The sequence below is a fragment of the Trichosurus vulpecula genome, chromosome 7 (assembly GCF_011100635.1).
Source record: "Trichosurus vulpecula isolate mTriVul1 chromosome 7, mTriVul1.pri, whole genome shotgun sequence".
Classification (NCBI taxonomy): domain Eukaryota; kingdom Metazoa; phylum Chordata; class Mammalia; order Diprotodontia; family Phalangeridae; genus Trichosurus; species Trichosurus vulpecula.
Genome location: NC_050579.1, coordinates 261499828 through 261519424, shown reverse-complemented (window position 1 = coordinate 261519424; position 19597 = coordinate 261499828). Strand labels below are relative to the sequence as shown.

At 43.9% G+C, this 19597-nt stretch overlaps 1 protein-coding gene and 1 long non-coding RNA gene across 3 annotated transcripts; one reads left to right on the top strand and one right to left on the bottom strand.

Annotated features, from left to right (window-relative positions):
* Positions 1-2778: 2778 nt before the first annotated feature.
* On the bottom strand, positions 2779-19534 carry LOC118856524. The gene is made up of 5 exons (XR_005010870.1): positions 19492-19534; positions 18236-18359; positions 17520-17684; positions 4459-4796; positions 2779-3533 (listed from the first exon to the last, which is right to left on the bottom strand). It is a non-coding gene; the product is annotated as an uncharacterized LOC118856524 (long non-coding RNA).
* LOC118856523 (polyunsaturated fatty acid lipoxygenase ALOX12-like) lies at positions 4529-17390 on the top strand. Of its 2 annotated transcripts, XM_036766842.1 has the most exons (15): positions 4529-4663; positions 6529-6745; positions 6866-6869; positions 7461-7529; positions 7694-7816; positions 7950-8053; positions 8317-8477; positions 9723-9866; positions 10165-10374; positions 12167-12253; positions 13153-13322; positions 15866-15987; positions 16710-16810; positions 16939-17106; positions 17211-17390. In XM_036766842.1, the coding sequence occupies exons 1-15, from the start codon at positions 4529-4531 to the stop codon at positions 17388-17390; spliced, it is 1995 nt and encodes a 664-aa protein (XP_036622737.1). The 2 variants fall into 2 exon arrangements, with proteins under 2 accessions (XP_036622737.1, XP_036622736.1); XM_036766841.1 differs by lacking the exon at positions 6866-6869 and having other exon boundaries at positions 6529-6736; positions 7448-7529; positions 9723-9888; positions 10187-10374.
* Positions 19535-19597: the final 63 nt, after the last annotated feature.

Sequence of the window (19597 nt, the reverse complement as noted above, 5' to 3'; positions counted from 1 at the left end):
TTAAGGAAAAAATATTGTAAGCAACAAGAAAAAAATTTAAATACTGTGGAAATACAGCTAGGATTTCCCAAGACCTAGCAGCCTCTACTCTAAGAAACTGTAGGTCTTTGAAAATTATATTTAAAAGAGAAAAGAGGTGGGGTTGTACCCAGCACAGTTGAGTGTAATCCCAAATGGAAAAAAAAAAGGATATTTGATGAACTGAAAGACTTTCAGGTATTTGTAACAAAAAGATCAAAACTCAATGGAAAATTCAATATAAAAAATCCAGAAAAAAATATACGGGAAACCTTAAAGACTAATTGTAAGGCACTCATTGAGATCAAAGTATTTACTTATTCTATATATGAAAAAAAATGTTACAAGTATTCTCAAAAGTGTCATCCTTACTAAGGTAGTTTGAAAGAAAGGTTGGGACTGAGTTGTACAGGATGGGGTGATTCTAAAAAACAAAACTGGGCAGGAAAAGATAAAAGGGAGTAATTATAGTATAAAAATAGGACGTGAAAGGAAGAACTAACACAGAGGAAGCAGTTGGGGGTGGAGGGTTGGTAACACTGGAACCTTCCTCTCATGTGGGTTGAAGAGGAAACAACATGTACCTTTGGAAGGGTGTAGAAGCCTTCTAAACACGTACATTAGTGAGAAAACTGGGGGACAAGGTGGGGAACTTTTAGAGGGTGTACAGATGATAGGGACTGGGAGGGGGAACTCTTGGAGGGGTGGGTAGGATGTGGAGTGGGAAGCTGAGGGGGGAGAAGATAAGGTAATAAGATAAAAAGAGAGGCTAAGAAAGAAAATAGTGAGTAAAAATAAAATGGAGGGAAATTCACAAATAGTAATTAAAACTTTGAATGTGAATGGGATGTTTATAGCAGCTCTCTTTGCGGTGGCAAAGAACTGGAAATTGCAGGGATCCCCAACAAGAAAGGCATGGAGAGTTGTACAAAATAGTGAAGAGCAAAGTGAACAGAACCAAGAAAACACTGTATACAGTAACAGCAATATTATTTTGAGTGACTAAGTCACTTTGACTATTATAAATACGCAAATTAAAAATAAAGCTACCTGCATCCAGAGGAAGAACTGATAGATGTATAGAATAATTTTATATGCATATGTGTATACATATTTACTGTGAACCTCTGACCACATCATTTTGAACCCCCATCACCTGAGAAGGGCCTAAAACCTGGATTGGCCAATCAGGGCAAAGACATTTTGGTCCACTCTGAGCTTAACCTACTACAATGCCTCGCATGCTCTGGCATAACAGACATGTTTTGTTTTACTCTCTGAGTGAACCCCAAATGCTCCTTCTTGTGTCAGCAACTGCAAGACCAGATGAAGCTGATCAAGAGCATTCTGGGCAGGACGCCTTGAACCAGACACTATCATGAATAAGAGGGCTTTTTCTTATCTTGGTTTTGTGGATATGTGTTATAGAGGGGTGTGTGTGTGTGTGTGTGTGTGTATGGTCATGTTAATGATAAAAGAAACACAGACATTCTGGATCTATAATTTCAATGGACATGCTCCTATCTAATTGTCTTTATAATCTATCTGATTCAGAAACTCCTTTCGCATATAATGGTTAACACATATAGAAACTATAGAGACTATAATTTTGGCTGACATAGGCATCCTGTGCCAGGAAGGAAGGGGGTGGCGGGGTGGGGCGGTGTTGTTGAGAGGGAATTACTCCAAAGATATAAGATCCCCTTTGGCTATCTGTCCTTGGGCTCATTTCCTACAATGAGCTCCCATGCATATCTTTATATATATGTTCCTCAAGCTTGAAGACAAATAAATGTGCACATGCAGCCTAATTTTGTCTGTCTTCCTTAGAATGAACTCAGTAACGGTGGACAATACATATATATACATATATACCTATTTGTGTCTAATGGTAGCCATCTCTAGGGCAAGATGGGAGGGAGGGAAGAAAAAAGGGAGAAAAAAGAAATTTACATAATAACATTATTGTATATTTAAAAGGAATAGCAAGTTGTACCTAATAGATTTGCACTTTCATGTACAATCATCTTTTTATTATACTATGTTATAGAAGTGCTGGTTTTATTCCATAAATTAAAAAAGAAGCCAACACCTTCCAAATACTTCCCTAAACTGCACCCTCCATCATGTTTCCAAAGCTTCTACCAAATTTAAGAAACCAGAACAGCCCCAAGATTTCAACAGGTTGCTGTCTCTGCGTGCCTGCCACAAGCCCATCCAGACTCCTCTTACAGCCTCTACACCTCTCTTCCTCCATTCCGGGAATGGAGTTCTGCTGCTTCTTCACTTGTACAACGTCATTAAGTCAGGCTGGGAAAGGGACCTGCTCATGGACTGAGGTGGAAAGTGGTGCCAGAAAGGAATCTGAGAGAGCATGTGTTTAGTTCTGAGTGACTCCGAAGATTCTTCTTTCTGTTCCCTCCTTCCGGCTGGACTAGTATGCCTGGGTTCCCAATGCCCCATGCATATGGCCCCACCCAGCACAAAGGATGTGACACTGGAAATGGAGACAACCACTCTACTCATTCGGCAGGCATCGCTTCAGATACTGAGTCAAGTTTAGCCATGGCAAGGGGACGGGCAGTTCAAGTTGAGGACCAGTGGCTGGATCTAAAGCTCAGATGAAAAGTGCAGGACAAAAGTCTCTCTCTACTCGGTCCTCTAGCAGCTAAAGTGATTTTCCTCAAGCTCAGGTGCCATGTCACACCCCCACCCCCATACACACACTCCATAAACCATAAACTCCAGTGGTTCTTTATTACCTCCAGGATCAAACAGAAAATCCTTGCTTAACTTGGGTCTCTTCACTCCCATATTTCCAGTCTTCTTACACCATGTTTTCTACCACATAGAGTTACACTGGCATCCTTGCTGTTCCATGGACAAGATAGTGTAAGGTCCAGGCATTTTCTCTGGCTGTTCCTGAGGCCTGGAATACTCTCCCTCTTCATGTCCTGAATTTCTTCAACTAATTTCTTCAACTAATTTCCCAACTAAAATGCTATCTTCTACAGAAAGCCTTCCCAGCCATTCTTAATCTTAGTGCTTTCATTCTGTTAATTATATCCGATTTATCCTGTACATATTTGCTTACTTGTTTCCACTGCTAGATTATGAGTTCCTGGACTTGAGTATCTTTTGCCTTTTTGCAATTCCGGTGTTTTTAGCATAGTGTCTGACACTTAATGTTTACTGACAAATGCTATGTTTGGAATGAGTTATGGGCTCAACTTGGTACTTCTGTGGTCTTGGACAAGTCCTCTGAGTCTGAGTTTATTCTTGGAAATGAGGAGGGACTGGCTGGACCAGTGAGGGGTGGGGTAGGGGAGGGGAGGAGAACTGGACCAGAAGGAAGGCTTTAAATCTAAGATCCCTTTAGGGAACTTTTTGCTAGTCTTTTGGGCTGATATACTTTTGCTATCTGGCTCAGGTTCCCCCGGGGACAGCACAAAGAATACTTCTCAAACTCTGGGACGCTGGCTGTGCTCAGCCGTTTTAGGAAAGATTTGGATTCCCTGGAAAAAAGAGATCATAAAGAAGACTGTTCAGTAAAACCTGGCCTACGAATACCTGCAGCCAAGCTGAGTGGAGAACAGTGTCACCATCCAAGCCTGCCCCACCCAACCACGCTTTCTCAAGCTTACTAGGACTCCCCCTAAACTTTCTTTAAGTTCTAGACAAAGACCTGTTTAAAAAAGCCTCCGTGTTGGAGGCAAGGGAAAGATAAATAAAGCTTTTGCTTTATTTTGCTGAAATGAACACTAGACATGAGTCAGGAGTACAAATCCTAACGGTCACTTACTGGCTGTGTGATTTTTAGACAAGTCATTTAGGTTCTCTGACTTCAGTTGCCTCTTCTGTAAAGTGAGGATACTACTACTTATGGGAGGATTGTGAAGAAAGCACTTGGGAAAACCTTAAAATCCTAGAAATGAGAATTATGTCATAAAATATAGACAGTATTTGCTGGAAGGGGACATAGAAATCATCATGTCCTACTTCGAAAACCATCTTAAAATAAAAAACAAACAAAAAACCCAAATACAACCAAAACTTAGAGAACTCAGTCAGACTAAAGGGAATTGGGAATTGGGAAATTAGCCCTGGTTTTTATGAGAAGAAACTAAGGCTATTTTCTTTCTGGCACCCATCGGATTGTCTATTGGCTCCCCATATCCCCCCAAAACAAAAAAGGCAGGTTTTCTGTTCCTGATAACCAAGGACTCTTCTTTCTCATTCGGGCCTTCCTAATCATATCCAAAGAAACCCCAGACATCCCCCCCTCCCTTCCCATTTTCCGTGGCAGGTTCAGGCCCGTCCCCCTGGGTGGGGAAAGTAGAAGCTCTAGGAGACTGAGAAGGGTGGGGACTGTAGGTACTCAGGCCCATATGGGAAGAGCTCCTTCACTAAAAGGCTTGAGTCTGCACTGAGGAGACTCACTGGACAGCAGCGGCAGGGCTCTGGGCAACTTTCCCCTTTCTCTTCTCAAAGCTGCCAAAGCCTCCATGAGATGGGTCGCTACCGCATACGCGTAGCCACTGGGAGCTTTGCCTTCTCAGGGTCCACCAACCAAGTGCAGCTGTGGCTGGTCGGGCTGCGTGCAGAGGTGGAACTGGGGCTGCGGCTGCGGCCAGCTCGAGGACAGGTCAGTGAGGGGGTGAAGACGTGAAGAGGAGGTCCGGGAACTGGATAGTCTGAATGCCACGGCCTCAGACAGCTGAGAAAAGGTCAGGAGAGGGTTCTGGGCCGGGGATTTTTAGCTTGCTGCCACGCTGATCCTAGATTGAAGGACAGGAAAATGACCGAAGTTGGAGCATAAGGAACACCTGGAGCTCTCCCATTCCTGGCCAATGGACTTGAACGGGAAGAAAACTTGAAAGGGTATAGTCATGAATTATGGATGGCCTTCTGGGCTCCCCAGGACAGGCCATTTACCTCGGAATCAAACCGTGGAGGGGTGACGAACAGGGGAGGGAACAGGAAACGCTGCCAGACTTGGAGTCGGAGGATACGGGTTAAGATGCCCCTACTCTGCTACCAAGGTGGCCAAATCGCTCCACCTTTCTGGGAATCAGTTTCCTCTCGGTAAAATGAGGGAGACTGCACTACATACCAGACAGACTTGTGACAGGGGAAGTTCTGTAAAGTACTGGGGAAACGTGACACGTTCCTTGGCCCCTTTCCCACTTGTTCTTCTCTTAGAATTTTAAAAATGACTTTAGTAAACAGAAACCATTTTTTTCTCTCTCTCATTCCACACCGCCCCGCCCCCCCACACACACACATAAAAAGGAAAGAAAAATAGGCAGAGTCAAGCAAACCAATTCTTAAATTGGCCATATCCAAAACACAGGTCTTAATCTTCATCCTGAATCCAACAAATCATGCGTCCTCTGAAATGATGGTTGGTTAATCAGTTTTTAAGTCTTTCCAAGGTCTTTCTCTTTACAATGTTGCTACTGTATACTTTTCTGGTTCTACTCGTTTCTTCTGCATCAGTCCATACAAGTCTCCCCAAGTTTCTCTGAGTCTCCAACATTTTTTCACAGCACATTAGTATTCCATTACATTCATCCATCCCAAAGTCAGTCTCTTTGATGACTGATCTCACTGCCTGGCCTGAGACCATTGTGAAGAGCTGTCCTCTGGGGGTTATCACTAACAAATGTTCTAGAATTTATTATTTATAAAATGTGCATGCAGTGTGTATCACAGATTATCTCTAGAAAGGATCCTAGATGGTATCTAATCTAACTCTCATATTCCTTTTACCTCTTGAAATCCTACTCATTCATCAAGGCTCGGCTCCAACACCACATCCTTCACAGGCTTCCCAATCCGTCTTTGCTTCCCCCACTGAACTTGTTCTTTCTCCAGACTAACCACTTTTCATAAACTTATGTCACTTAAAGAAACATTTTCACGTTTTATTTAATTGTATTGATCTCAACTACTCAACCTAAGTATAATCCTATAGCATCCACAATAGCACCTAATGGATACACAAAATATAAGACATGGAAAGAACCTTAGAGATTTAATTCAATTGGTCAAATATTAAGTACCTACTACAAATTTACACTGTGGTCATCTAATCCAACTCCTTCAGTTTAAAAATGAGGAGAATCAAGGCCCAAGCGCATATATGTTGTAAGGGGCAATCTGGACCATCTGATTATCTCCAACAGTAAGATTGTATGAACAGTAAGTTCATTCCTCATGTCCTTATCTGACAGTGACCCCCAGACAGGAGACCAGGGCTCTGGGTTGCATAGTGGACAGTTACCTGTGAAACTCCTTTTCAATACAGAGGCAGAGTGTCTTGACATCAACAAACCTAAGTTCAAATGTTACCATATTTATGGTAAGTCCCATATTAGGCAAGTCCCTTAACCTCTGAAGCTTCAGATTCCTCATTTATAAAATCTATAAGAATACATGACTTTGTGAGTTATGATTACAGTTCTCTACCTCCTGATTCTCCTACTTTCCCCTCCACCCACACCCTAGATGGAGGATTTTGAAGTTGATGTCTCAGAAGACCTGGGTCCCCTCCTGTTTGTGAAGCTTCGTAAAATCCACCTTCTGCTGAAGGATGCCTGGTTCTGCAACCACATAACTGTTTGGGTCTTTGAGCAGAGCATGGAGAAGGAGATAGTGTTCCCCTGCTACCGCTGGGTGGAAGGGGATGGCATCATCTGCCTTCCCGAGGCCACTGGTGAGAAGGGTGGATTCTGGGGCAAGGAGAGAGCAAAGGACTTAGGGCTGGTAGGGAGCTTAGGGGTCATCCACATTATGTAAAGAAAAAGAAACTGAGGCTCATTCACAGAATGTGACTTGACAAAAGTGGGGTGTGGTTGGAGTTAAAGAATAGAAGAGAGTTGCTGAGGAAAGGACCAGAAGGAAGGCAGAGGATGGAAGGAAGGGAAGGCACAAGGAAGGTAGAGTACAGTGAGGGGGCAGGAGGTCAGAAGTAGAAGGAGCTGGAAGAAAAGTTCTATGACAGTTCTATGACATAAAACAGTGGCTTTACCTGGGGACACGAAGAAGAGAATGTGCAGTGTGTGATTCTAGGGAGGTGGTAACAGAGACAGGTTGAAGGCCTCAGAGCAGAAAATGTGAAGAATGTGATTTTGGTATGGGAGGTAGGGGAGAGTGAGGGTTGGGCAGGGACAGAAAATATGACATCCAGAACTAGGGAGGGGTAAGATGGGGATAGGAGGCTTGGGGTGGGGAAGCCTGCCCTAAGACTGGGCAGCAGGTAAGAAAAGGGACAGGGGATGGGCTTGGCACAGAAGCAGAGAGGAACAGAAAATGGAGATAAGACTAAAGAAATTGGTGAGCTGGGGTCAGGGGATAGGGAGCAGCTTGGAAGCACACACATGGAGATGGAGCAGGTAAGTGAGACCTTGTTCCCATGCCTCCCCAGCTTGGATGATGAGAAATGAAGGCCAGGGCCTGTTTCAGAAACATGGACAAGAAGAGCTGGAGGAGAGAAGGACACTCTACCGGTGATGCCCCCGACCTCTGACCCCTCAGTAACTTAAGATCTGACTCCTGGGCCCTATCTTATTTACACTGTGACCCTTGACTCTTCAGTGGCCTCTAACCTCCACTGACCCTTGATTTTTAACACATCACTGACTTATTAACTTCTGATTCCATGGACCTCCAGCTGGGCCACCTGGAAGGAAGGGTTACCCTTGTCAGTGGATGCAGCATCAGAGAAAGACCTGCCCCTGGATGTGAGATTCCATGAGGAGAAGAAGATTGACTTTGAGGGGACACGGGCTGCAGGGTAGGAATGAGACCAGAGGTAAAATCTGGGGTTTAGAGTGGGAGTTCCTAGGCACAGTGGCAGATATGAGGGTTGGGGGGGGTGGAATTCAAACATCTAATTCCCCATTTCCTTCCTTTAATCCTTACCCTAGAATGATCGATATCGCCCTTAAACGTCTGTACACCCTCCTGAGCTCCTGGAATAGCTTGGAAGATTTTGACCAAATCTTCTGGGGCAACAAGAGTGCCCTGGCCAGTGAGTAACAGTCCCATAACTTTCCAATCCAGCAATCCAGCCCCATCCTCTCTAATGACCCATCCCTGACGTTCTGCATTTCCCCCTTCCCATATCAATAACACCCAACTTCCCCTGAGTACTCTATCACTGCTGTCTTTCCATTGACCATCTTATCCAGAAATGTCCCTAAAGGTGAGGGTGTCCTGGGCATCTGAGGGTGGGGGGGGCGGCTCAAATGCTTGGGACCCTGGGTTGCTATAAACTCTGTCTTCTGCTCCCAGAGAGGGTGCATCAGTCCTGGAAGGATGATGATTTTTTTGGCTACCAGTTCCTCAATGGTGTCAACCCCACACTGTTGAGAAGGTCCACCTCACTCCCCATTCGACTTATGATCCCCCCAGGGACAGAGGACCTTCAGGCCCAGCTGGAAAGAAAACTCCAGGTAGCCCTTTCCTCTTGTTCTCCTCTCTTCTCCAATCCTTTCTTCTTCCTTGTCATCTCTCTGATGATACAAAATTAAAAAGGCTTCAAGGAGCAGCTAGGTGGCCCAGTGAGTAGAGTACCAGCCTTGGAGTCAGGAGGACCTGAGTTCAAATGTGACCTCAGACACTTGACACACTTACTAGCTGTGTGACCTTGGGCAAGTCACTTAACCCCAATTGTCCTGCCTTCCCCCCTAAAAAAAGGCTTCAAAGGATCAAATCAGGTTAGTTTCTAAACACATATAACACATTGCCTTAGGTTTAGGGAAAGGAATAGGGTAAAATTACATAAGGATAACTTGATTTTAAGAATGGAGAAACCTCAAAGAAATCCTGGAAAAGCAATGATCTATTAAAAAAGTACAACCGAAAGAGTCAACAACAGTAACCCCTCCTTCATGTAGAACCTCATTTTGGAGGAAATCTTGAAGATACGTAAGATGCAAGAAAAGGGGCAGAAGAGCAAAAGGATTTTCCCAGAGAACTTGGTGTATAAGAAAAACCAGACTGAAAAAGAGGGAACAGATGGAGATGGGGCAGATTAACAAATAAAGACTCTTCATACAGATCTTAGTACTGGATCTCAGTACACAGAGAGACGAAGAGGGAAGGGAAGGGAGTCAAGAGAGGAAATGATTTAAGGAGTTTCCTGGAGGAGTTGGGAGGGGAGGGCTTGGGAGTTTGGAAGGGTTGAAAGGCTGAGAGGAGGGAAAAGAAATTTTGGGAAAGAAGTGAGAAAAGAGGAAGGGAAATGGTAGAAGGTTTGTTTGGGGAGGGACAAGATTGTGCCAAAGAGAGAAACCAAATAGTTTGGGAGTTTAGATTGGGTGTGGGAGATTAGGAGAGAGAGGAGCATGATCATCCAAACAAAGTGGCCTTTAATCTGTCTAAATATAATGTCAATGAAAAGGGCTCTGGAGTCAGAAGACTTGGTTGGTAACCCCTACTTTGCTTTAGTAGCTGTGTGACCCTGGACAAGTCATTTCTCTTCTCTGGGCCTCAGTTTCCTCCACTGTAAAATGAGAGGTAGAACTAGATGACCTCCAAGGTGCCTTCCAGGTTTCATATTCTGTGGGTTTGGGTCTAGTTAAGAATCTGGACTTCTCTTTTAGTCTTTTATGCTAATCCTTTGACTGTCCCTGGTACTAAAATTGCTGTTCCACATTAAGCTTTGAACCTAGACCTCAGACTAATATATCCCCCAGGAGGGTTGCCTGTTTGAAGCTGACTTTTCCCTGCTGGCTGGAATCCAGGCCAATGTCATCCAGGGAGAGAGGCAACATCTGGCTGCCCCCCTAGTTATGTTAAAGATGGAGCCTGATGGGAAGCTGCTACCCATGGCCATCCAGGTGAGGGAACCCAGGCATCCTTGTACCCAGCTCCCCTTATTTATCCTTCCCTCACTCCACTGCCTCCCCACCAACCCATTTCCTGGGACAAAGTCCTCTGATTCTGCTCTGCCTCATCAAGCCCTCTTCCTTTCAAAGACCCAGGGATCTAATGCCCTACCCATGTAGTTCGATAAAAAGAGCAGTGACTGGAATAGAGGCCCTGGGTTCACATTCACTACCTGGCTGACCTTCCCTGGGTCTCTGAGGTCCCTTCTGGTTCTAGGTCTATGACTGTATTGATTCTTTTGTCTTCTAGCTCCAGCTTCCCTGCTCTGGAGCTCCAGACCCACCAGTCTTCCTGCCCTCAGATTCCTCTCTCACTTGGCTCCTGGCCAAGGCCTGGGTCAAGAATTCTGATTTCCAGCTGCATGAGCTGCAAGCACATCTGCTGAAGACCCATTTGATGGCTGAGGTGTTTGCTGTAGCCACCATGAGGTGCCTCCCGGGGATGCACCCCATCTTCAAGGTACTCACCTTATCCTACAGCTACCCTTCACATCTCACCCCTGTGAACCTAGGAGAAAGGACTGCCCAATTCAGTTGGAGGGTGATATTCAGGAAGGGTTTCTTTACACCAATTATGTGTTTCACCCGACAGCAAAGGATCCTGAGAGACAGCTTTAGTACAGCTGAAAGAACAAATCATTTTCTTTCACTGGGCCTTAATTTCCTTCTCTGTGAAATGAAATAGAACTAATGATGTCTCAGGTTTTTTCTGCTTCTTATTTTCTAAGGTTCTAGACTATAGCAATGTGGACATCAGTGTGTACTAAGCACTTATTGTGTGCCTGGCATTCATAAATTCTGTGAAGGATTGAGAAATTATGTGGCCTCTGCCTTCATGAAGTTTGTAACATACATACAAACCTGTAACACAATCTGTAATGAATTAGGTGCTTGCTCTTTCTTTGTAACATCTCCTGACACCATCTCTCCCTCATTCCCTGTCACATTCCTTCTCCTTTGTCCCTTGCTCTCCCCTTTTTTCTTTTCTCTTCCTCCTTCTCTTTCACTTGCTTTCTCTTTTTTCACTTCTAATAGAGACAGGAACAAACATGGCATAAGTAGGGGAAAAAATCTGTGGAGTTGGCTACCTGAATTGGAGAGTCTGTGCAGGGCGGAAGTGAGAGGCTCTTAACGTATTTGGGGCCCAAATCTGTGGAGATCTGGAGGATCATTAAGAACTCTGGACTCTATCCTGGATGAAAATGGATATTTGAAGAAGATTAATCTGCATAGTGTGAGGTGGAGAGAGAGTGGAGACGACAATCATAATTAGGTTGCAAAGTACAGGAATGGGGTGACAGAGAGAAGGGAGGGCAGGATGTGAGATATTACAAAGGAAGATTCCACAGGGCTGAGTGACTATAGATGGAGAATAAGGGAGAGTAAGGAGTTGAGAATGACTGAATGACAGAAACTGAAGAGCTGGTGTGAGTGGAGACACAATTTGAGGGACATATGTGTGTATTTTTAGACAAGCTAATGTGGAGCTCAGAGAAACTGTTGGTACCTAGAAATACAGCAGTGGAGACCCAGTGAAAGGTCCAGGCTGAAGATGTAGACTTGTATAACACAGAGGTGACTGCCAAAGCCATGAAAATATGACTAAGTGTAACAGAAGACCAGGAGAGGATGACAGAACCTTGGAGGGTATCCACTATTGGGGTCAGGAAGAAAAAGAGCCATTAATGGAAGGTAACATAGAAAGAGATTACAGATATAGATGGTAAACAATTCCTCAAAGACCCAAGAAAAACACTTCCAAGATGTGGAGAAAATGAGATTAAAGATGACCAGAAGGGAGTATGCAAATGAACTTGGAATCCTAAAGTTCCTCAGAAATACATATCAGGTGACTCTCTTGCTCAAGACACTACAAGGAATGACTCCTGCTCCCCATCATGGGATTCTATAATTTAGTCTCTCCTCTAATCGGTTTGGTCTTCCCCAAAAATGATAAGCTTAGTCCCACTTTTGTACCTTTACTGCTATTTTTCCTCTTTGGCTCCTACAAAACAACCAACCTCAAATGTCCTACCCTTCCTGTCATCCAAGTTTTTTGTACTTGAAAGAACCTTGAGGTCACCATTTTAATCTTCTTGCCCCTAGATCTGATCTCATCCCATACCAACTATGTAATCTGTCCGCATACATTATAATGCTCCTCGACTGCAGCACCAGCTTTGCTCAGGGTCTGTTGTCCTGTTGGACAGAAGCTTTCTCCACTCTTATTTCCACCAGTCCTTTTCCAACAGCTCCTGATACCTCACTTCCGCTACACACTGGAGATTAACACTCGTGCCCGAACCGCGCTTATCTCTGATGGGGGAATTTTTGATCAGGTATGAAGGGGAGAGACTCAGGAGTTGGAAAAAAGTAGGGGCGTCAGGGAAGAATATGGACCTCCACCTCAGGTCCTTTTCTTTTTTAATCGTAGAAGCACATGAAGACTTTCCCCTCTCACAACCTCAAATCAATGACCTCATTCTATCTTATTTTTAATCCAATTAAACATTCATTAAGTAACTTTATTAAGGCACTGTGACTATATGGATAAAACCAGACATAATCTCTGTCCTTCATAAGCTTACAAAATGGTAGAAGAGAAGAGATATATGCAAATAATTACAAATTAGAAGATGATTTAAGTACAGATGAAGGATCAAACAACAATGTAAGATTCAAGGAAGGAGATCATATCTACCTGGGTATATCAAGGAAGGCATCATGAGAGTGGTAGCACTTGAGCTGGACTTCAAAGGAAAAGAAAAATTTCAATAGTTGGATGCAGAAGGATTGCATTAAACATATGGGGACCCTGTGCCAGTTTAGAACATACATACAGTGTATGAAGGGGGAGTAATGTGAAATAAAGTGAGAAAGGTAGACAGGTTAGGGAGGTCTTTGAATGGTAGGCTGAAGAAGCTGTATTTTATTCTGAAATCATGAGGAACCACTTTAGGTTAGGAGCAAAACAATGACATGATCAAATCTGTGCCTTATCTAGGGTATTCTGGCAGTACTGAAGGATGACCTAGAAAAGAAGGTCCTGTAGGCCAGGAAAGCTGTTAGGTTATTTCAATAAACTGGACCTTAATGGTCTGGTAACTCATTGGAAGTGAGAATGAGGGAAAAGTAAAAAATGACCTGGACTCCCTAAATTCCTCCCATCTTTCTTTCTAATTCTTAAATCTGGCTGCCCAACTCTATTCCATCCTAACTTTCCATTCAACCAACACAGGTGGTGAACACTGGTGGGGGAGGTCACCTGGATATCCTCCGAAAGGCAATGGCCTGTCTGACTTATAGATCCCTCTGCCCTCCTGATGACCTGGCAGACCGAGGGCTTCTGGGGGTTCCATCAGCTCTCTATGCTCATGATGCCCTTCGGCTCTGGGACATCATCTCCCGGTGAGGAGGTGGCACCAAGGGGAGGGATGGACTAGAACAGGGGGAACATGGGACAAGGTATTCCAATAGTGAAGGGGCAGCTGAGGACTGGGAATTAAACAATTAGACAATTAAACAAGATGGCCAAGCCTGAAAGGACATATGAAAGAGTCATGAGATGATGTCCAGGATATGAGAGAAAGGTCATTGGGGACGTTGGAACTGTTTGCATCATCTCTGTTTTGGGGGGAAAAATCAGAGTTCACATTTACATGGCATATTATAGTGCTAAATCACTTTTTTCACAACTACTTGTGAAGTAGGTAGTGCAAATACTTTAATTAGAAATGGTGAATGGTATGTCCATTTTACTACAGGCAAGGAAATTGAGACTAAGCAATATTATACAATTTGTCCTTAGTCACACAGTGATGAGAAATAGTCAGGGCCTATAGAAGAGAGAGAGAAGCAGTTGCAACACAGGAGGAAGAACACCAATAGAGATGCCCAAGATTCACAGGAGAAAGAATCCTAAAAAAACCAATGAAACCAAAACATAAATCCCTCGAACACCTGACACAAATGCACAAAGGATGAATATAATAAGCAAGATTTCAAATTGGCATCAGCAAGACTTACTAAGTATGATTCATGATAAGAACATCTCTATGGAAAGTTATACCTTATTGAAATGGAAGAGGATGGCAGGGGGCAGAAGGTAAAAAAATATTGTGTGTTAACCTCCAACCTAAGTCAGGACACTATACTACTCAGGTTTGGAACTACAATGAGATGAGACACTCATACTCCATATACCATCTGACAAAAGGAAGTTCAGTCAATCAGAACACAGATATGAGCTGCAGAGCAAACCTAGTTCAATAGCTATCCTCATCTCCATATTAGGCACCATGGTGCACATGGTCAGAAAGAGATCTTTCCTCACAGGGCACTCAGAAGTCCACCAAACCTAAAGAGGACTGATTACTCATGGGCTGCGCTTTTATAACTTAGGCCACTGGTCTTCCCAACTCTTGTGATCATGCAACCATTTCAGTAAAAAAAAATTTTTAGCACTCAATTGCAATATATCTATATCAATATTCATTTATATGTGTATATTAGTACTGTATATCGTATAAGTATATAAACTGTGAAAGATAAAAATATAAATAAAAGTATGAGATAAAGAAGAAATAATATTTGAATCAAAAAGGAGCCACTGGAGTTTATTGCTTGAAGCAAGAGAGAAGTGTTTAGATCTGCACATCCTGCCACTGTGTGCAGGATGGATTGGAGAGAGGAGACACTTGAGGCAAATAAACCAATTAAGAGGCTGCTGCAATGGTCAGGCAAGAGGTGATAAGGGCAAATAGAGTGATAAAGGGTGTTAGCTGTGTGAGAAAAAGAACCATGCAAGAGATGTCACGGAGGTTGAAATGACAAGATCTGACAGCTTCCTGGATACATGGGGTGAGGAAGAGAGGAGAGTCCAAGGATAGCACCTAGGTTGCAAACCTGGCTGATTAGGAGAGCAAATTTCAAAAGCTTCAGAGAAAGTATAGAATAAGATCCTGTGATCTAAAACTATAGTCAAAGCTAGCCTAGGAAGGATGGGAAGCTCTTGCAAATGAACATCTGTGGAAGGAAACAGAGACAATGCCAACGAGGAAAAGTGAGACTCATCTAAAGAGACTAAATGCCTCTTTTGCCAGCTGAGCCTTAATTGGAGACGAACACAGAAGAGTAGAACAATCCTGTAAGAGGAGTGTCAAGCACAGCATGACGACTCTGATAATGAATGTTACGGACAACAGGCTAAGTTATGTTTAGGCAAAAAAGGACCAAAGGAGGGTTAGGACTACTGCAGTGATAGACGGCATGATGATGGCGCCAAGGCAAAAGTACTCAACTGTTTTCCTGGCCAAGAAGAACAATCTTAGGATTGGAAAGAAGAGAAGAAAAATGGTGAAAAGGAAAAACCCCACAACGAGTAAAAAGAGAACCGGAGACCTAACTCCTTTGGAAAAGTTCAAGTCATCTAACCCAAATCAATTCCATTGCTACACTACTGTTAGTTGGGAGAGTTAGAATGGGAGAGATGCTGCAGGACTGGAGAAAGAAAAAGGTCCCGACTGTCCAAAGAGGGAAGAAAAGGCAGAAGATTTTAGAGGAATGGATTAGCTTTCAGTCACTTAAAGGAGCAGCAGGTGAAGAGACACTAGATTTGTTCTGTGCCTCAAGGGGCAGCACTGGGAGAAAATGAGGAAAATGGTAGAGAAGGAAGACCCACTTCCTTTAATGTAAAGAGAAGCTACTTAACATCCAGAGCTAGCCAAAAGGTAATGAGATACTGCTAGAGGCAGCAGATTTCCCCTCATCAGTGATCTTCAAATGAAGCCAGAATCACACCTTCTTGGCGATAGACATGATAGAGAAAGGATTTTCCATCAGTTTAGAGTGAAAAAGATGTTCCTTGTATTTCCTTCTAACTCTATGATCCTCGGTGAAGCCCCTGTCCCCCTTTGCTGCTTTTCCTTGACCTCCTTCTTTCTTGGGAACAGGTATGTGCAAGGAATAGTCCATCTCCACTATTCAGAAGATGAGGTTGTGCAAGGAGACCCTGAAGTACAGAGTTGGTGCCAAGAGATCACTGAGATTGGGCTGTGTGGGGCCCAGGAACGGGGTAAGATTTGACATCTCCCATACTGAAAAATCATCTCTCTTCTAAACCCTTCCTAGAGATCTGTCTAAAACCCTCTCTGAGCTCCACTACCTTTATGAAACTGTTTGCAAACCTATGGACCACTTAAGATGATCTCAGACCACAGTCCCCTTACATTTCCCTTTGTCCTGACTCATTATCCCAGGTGTTTACAAACAACACAGAAACAACCCCAGCCCACAAACACAAGGTACCAAGAACCATGTAAGGCAGATGGCACCCCATGGGTTCTGTTGCCAGTAGATAGATCTTAGGATTGCCACCCTCCAACTTCATCACCTCTACTCAAGGATAAAATTTAGGGACATTTCTTCCATCAAAGACTAAGTTCCTCCTTCCTCATCTCCAATCCTCAGCCTTCTCCAGCAGAGAGTACCTTTCTCTCCTACCCCATCTGCTGGTAGGTTACTACATACAGTTCTTGTGCAAATCTAAACCTGTATCTAAATTTACAACGTAAGGGAATTTGTCAGAACACAAAGACTTGTGAGTGGAGGCGGTGACTTACGCCTCTAAATCCCTCTAAAAGTGAAGAGAGAAATGCGACTTTTGATCATACGACTTCTAAGAGCCAACATTTTCCCAAGTCCGCACATCCCAGGATTTTGGCCACCTCGTGGAGACACCAGCCCTTAATTTTCCCTGAGCCTTTTGTTTCTACTACAAACTCTTCTCTCTTCCAGGATTTCCCATCTCTTTCCAGTCCCGTGCTGAGCTCTGCCACTTTGTCACCATGTGCATCTTCACATGTACAGCCCAACACTCAGCCATTAATCAGGGACAGGTAAAATACTTTGCAAATCTGAATCCCTGAGGGTGTGGGGGCCAAATACATTTTTTTATTGGGGGAAGGGAACTAAGGGCTCAGATTCCTCAGTCTCTGAGTCACTTCACTGTCTCTCTCAACCACAGTTAGACTGGTATGCCTGGGTCCCTAATGCTCCATGCACTATGAGGCAGCCACCACCAACCACAAAGGATGTAACATTAGAGATGGTGATGGCCACACTGCCCAATGTCCATCAGGCCTGTCTCCAGATGACTATTGTATGGCACCTGGGTCGGTTCCAGCCAGACATGGTGAGAGCCAGGGCCAACAGAGGCCACAGGGTCCAGGGGTAAGGGAATAGAACCGGCAGCTAAGGCTCTACAGATCTGAAGCTTGACTTTCTTCTCTGTCTCAGGTACCCCTGGGTCATCACAAGGAGGAATACTTCTCAGGGCCTGAGCACAAGGCTGTGCTGAACCGTTTCCAGGAAGATTTAAATACTCTAGAAAGGGAGATTGTGGTCCGTAATGAAGGCCTAGACCTACCCTATTATTACCTTCAGCCAAGCCGGATAGAGAACAGTATTACCATCTAAGCCCAACATCTGGCTGACCACCACTCTGACTGGGTTGGAAAAGCCCCGTTTCCTTTTCTAACCCATCTTTTTACAAAAAGCAGGTACAAAAGTCACAAACTTCAGGCTCTATCCCCACATCTGACCTACCTCACTTTCTCACCCCCCTACTGAGGAGGGGTCTTTCTTCTTCTGGTATAAAGCATACTTAATATCACACTCCAGTGTCAGGGTTCATTAGTTCACATTCAGCTCCTTGGCAACAGTTCTCTCCCACTCTCCGCACATGTTTATCATTCTCTGGTACTGGTGTTCCTGGAAAGAAATCATCCTCCCTCTGACTCTCCTCTGGGGGCAGGCAGCCCTCCCATATCATTCTGCCCAAGGATGGGAAAGCTCCCAGCGTAACCAGATATGAAGGTTCCAGTCCCCTACTCCCAGCTCTGATAATTCCCCTAGCTATACCACCTCCCTGCTTCTGTGTCCTTATATATCTCTACCCTTCTGCCACAACCTGCAATGAATAAATAGATATATCTACATACTATAAGTCTTCTCAACCTATGTTGTTCAGGGAACAAAATAATGCAGTGCTGGCAAAAGGCCACGGGCTAGTACTCACTTCTACTGTACCATCCAGGTGATATTCCAGGACATAGTCATCTTCCCTGGCTCAAAAGACTAGAGTAGTTCTCCAAACAGCTTTTAAAGTCCGCCATCCATGAATATAACTAAACCTCTTTTGAAGCTGTTTCCATCATCTTTCTGTACCACCACTAACAATATTGATTTCATGCCCTTCTTTTTGTTATAAATTTACCTCTTTCAAGCTTCATAGGGATAACTTGTGGTTCTGGTATACATACCACAATTTACAAACTTCAGTCAGATCCTCTCTTCACCTTTCCAGAATGAGTAACAACTTACTTCTAAAACACTTTAAAATTATCCATGGTATCATACGTCCATTATCTTGTGATCCTCGAAAGCCTGAGATAAATAAAACAGGTATTATTATCCCTATTTTACACATGAGTACATAGACTCAGAGGCTAAATAATTTATCTTATCCTATATTACCCAGCCAGTATAAGGGTGACTTGAACTCAAGACCTGGGTTCCAAATCAAGCTTGCTTTTTCAACCGCCCCATACTGACTCTCCAATGACCAACACTAAACCTTTTAGTCCACTCACACAGAAGCTCTTCCAACCCAATCCTTTAATAGCTTATAATGCTTGTAGGCTTGTAGGGTGTTCTCTGCATGGTAGGAAGTATAAATAGTATTATCATCATTGACGTTGGAGGAAACTTAGACTCATAAAGGTGAATCAAATTACCCCAAATCACATAGTAAAGGATCAATGGAATCCAGGTCTACTGGTTACATGTCTAGCCCTCTTTCCACGACAGCTACATCTGGCTTTCTGTGCCAGCTTCTGCTTTTGAATACAGTATTCCAGGTGTGGGTATATGATGGTTTCGTACAAAGGAAAGTGTAGGATAGTGGAAAAGAGCATTCAATTTAGAGACCTGGGTTCAAATTCTGACCCTGACATTGACTCTGTTACAATGGACAAATCTCAACCTCTGTGGGCCTAAATTTCCTTTTTGGCAAAAAAAAGGGGGGGGGGCTGGATTATATGGCTCTCATAGCTTTAAAGCATGGGGCATGTGGCTTTTTCTCTTTGATTGCAACTGCTTTTCTGATAACTCCTAGCCTCTTGGTTGTGTCACAGAAGCACACTGAGTCTAGGGGCTTGAAGATGCTCTTCCTCGTTAGTAACTGCTAAAGAAAAAGAGGGAACAAAGGAGCTTTCCCTCTGGATGTTTAAATCCCTGGTTCTTCCTACACCACCACCCACCCCCTTCTGAAATTTCATAAGACCCACTTGGCAGACCTGAAAATATGTATGCTATCATCCCACTGGACAAGCAGGCCTTACACCACATCCCTTCCAAAGCCATAGCACTCCCTTCATAAGATGCACTGCCGGACTACGTCCCCCTCCACCAGGCTTCCGCAAGGCCCTTCCCCTGCATTCTCTCGTTAAGAGACAAGGAAAACTAGGCCAATATCCAAAAAGGGCGCCTCGAACTGGCAATCCACAGATCCACTCACAGTTTGCTAGACTGGAGAGGCAGGCAGGCGCACCTTCGGCATCACGTGACTCTGAAGTCGTTCAGTCACGTGAAAAGCCCCCCCCTTCTTGTTTCCTCCTCCTTCG

Bases quoted from the DNA above. Each gene is read 5' to 3' on its own strand.
- LOC118856523 (XM_036766841.1), top strand. From the start codon at position 4,529: ATGGGTCGCTACCGCATACGCGTAGCCACTGGGAGCTTTGCCTTCTCA. The intron at 6,737-7,447 runs GTGAGAAGGGTG...ATGCCTCCCCAG, and splicing joins CTGCCTTCCCGAGGCCACTG to CTTGGATGATGAGAAATGAA. The intron at 7,530-7,693 runs GTGATGCCCCCG...ATGGACCTCCAG, and splicing joins GAGAGAAGGACACTCTACCG to CTGGGCCACCTGGAAGGAAG.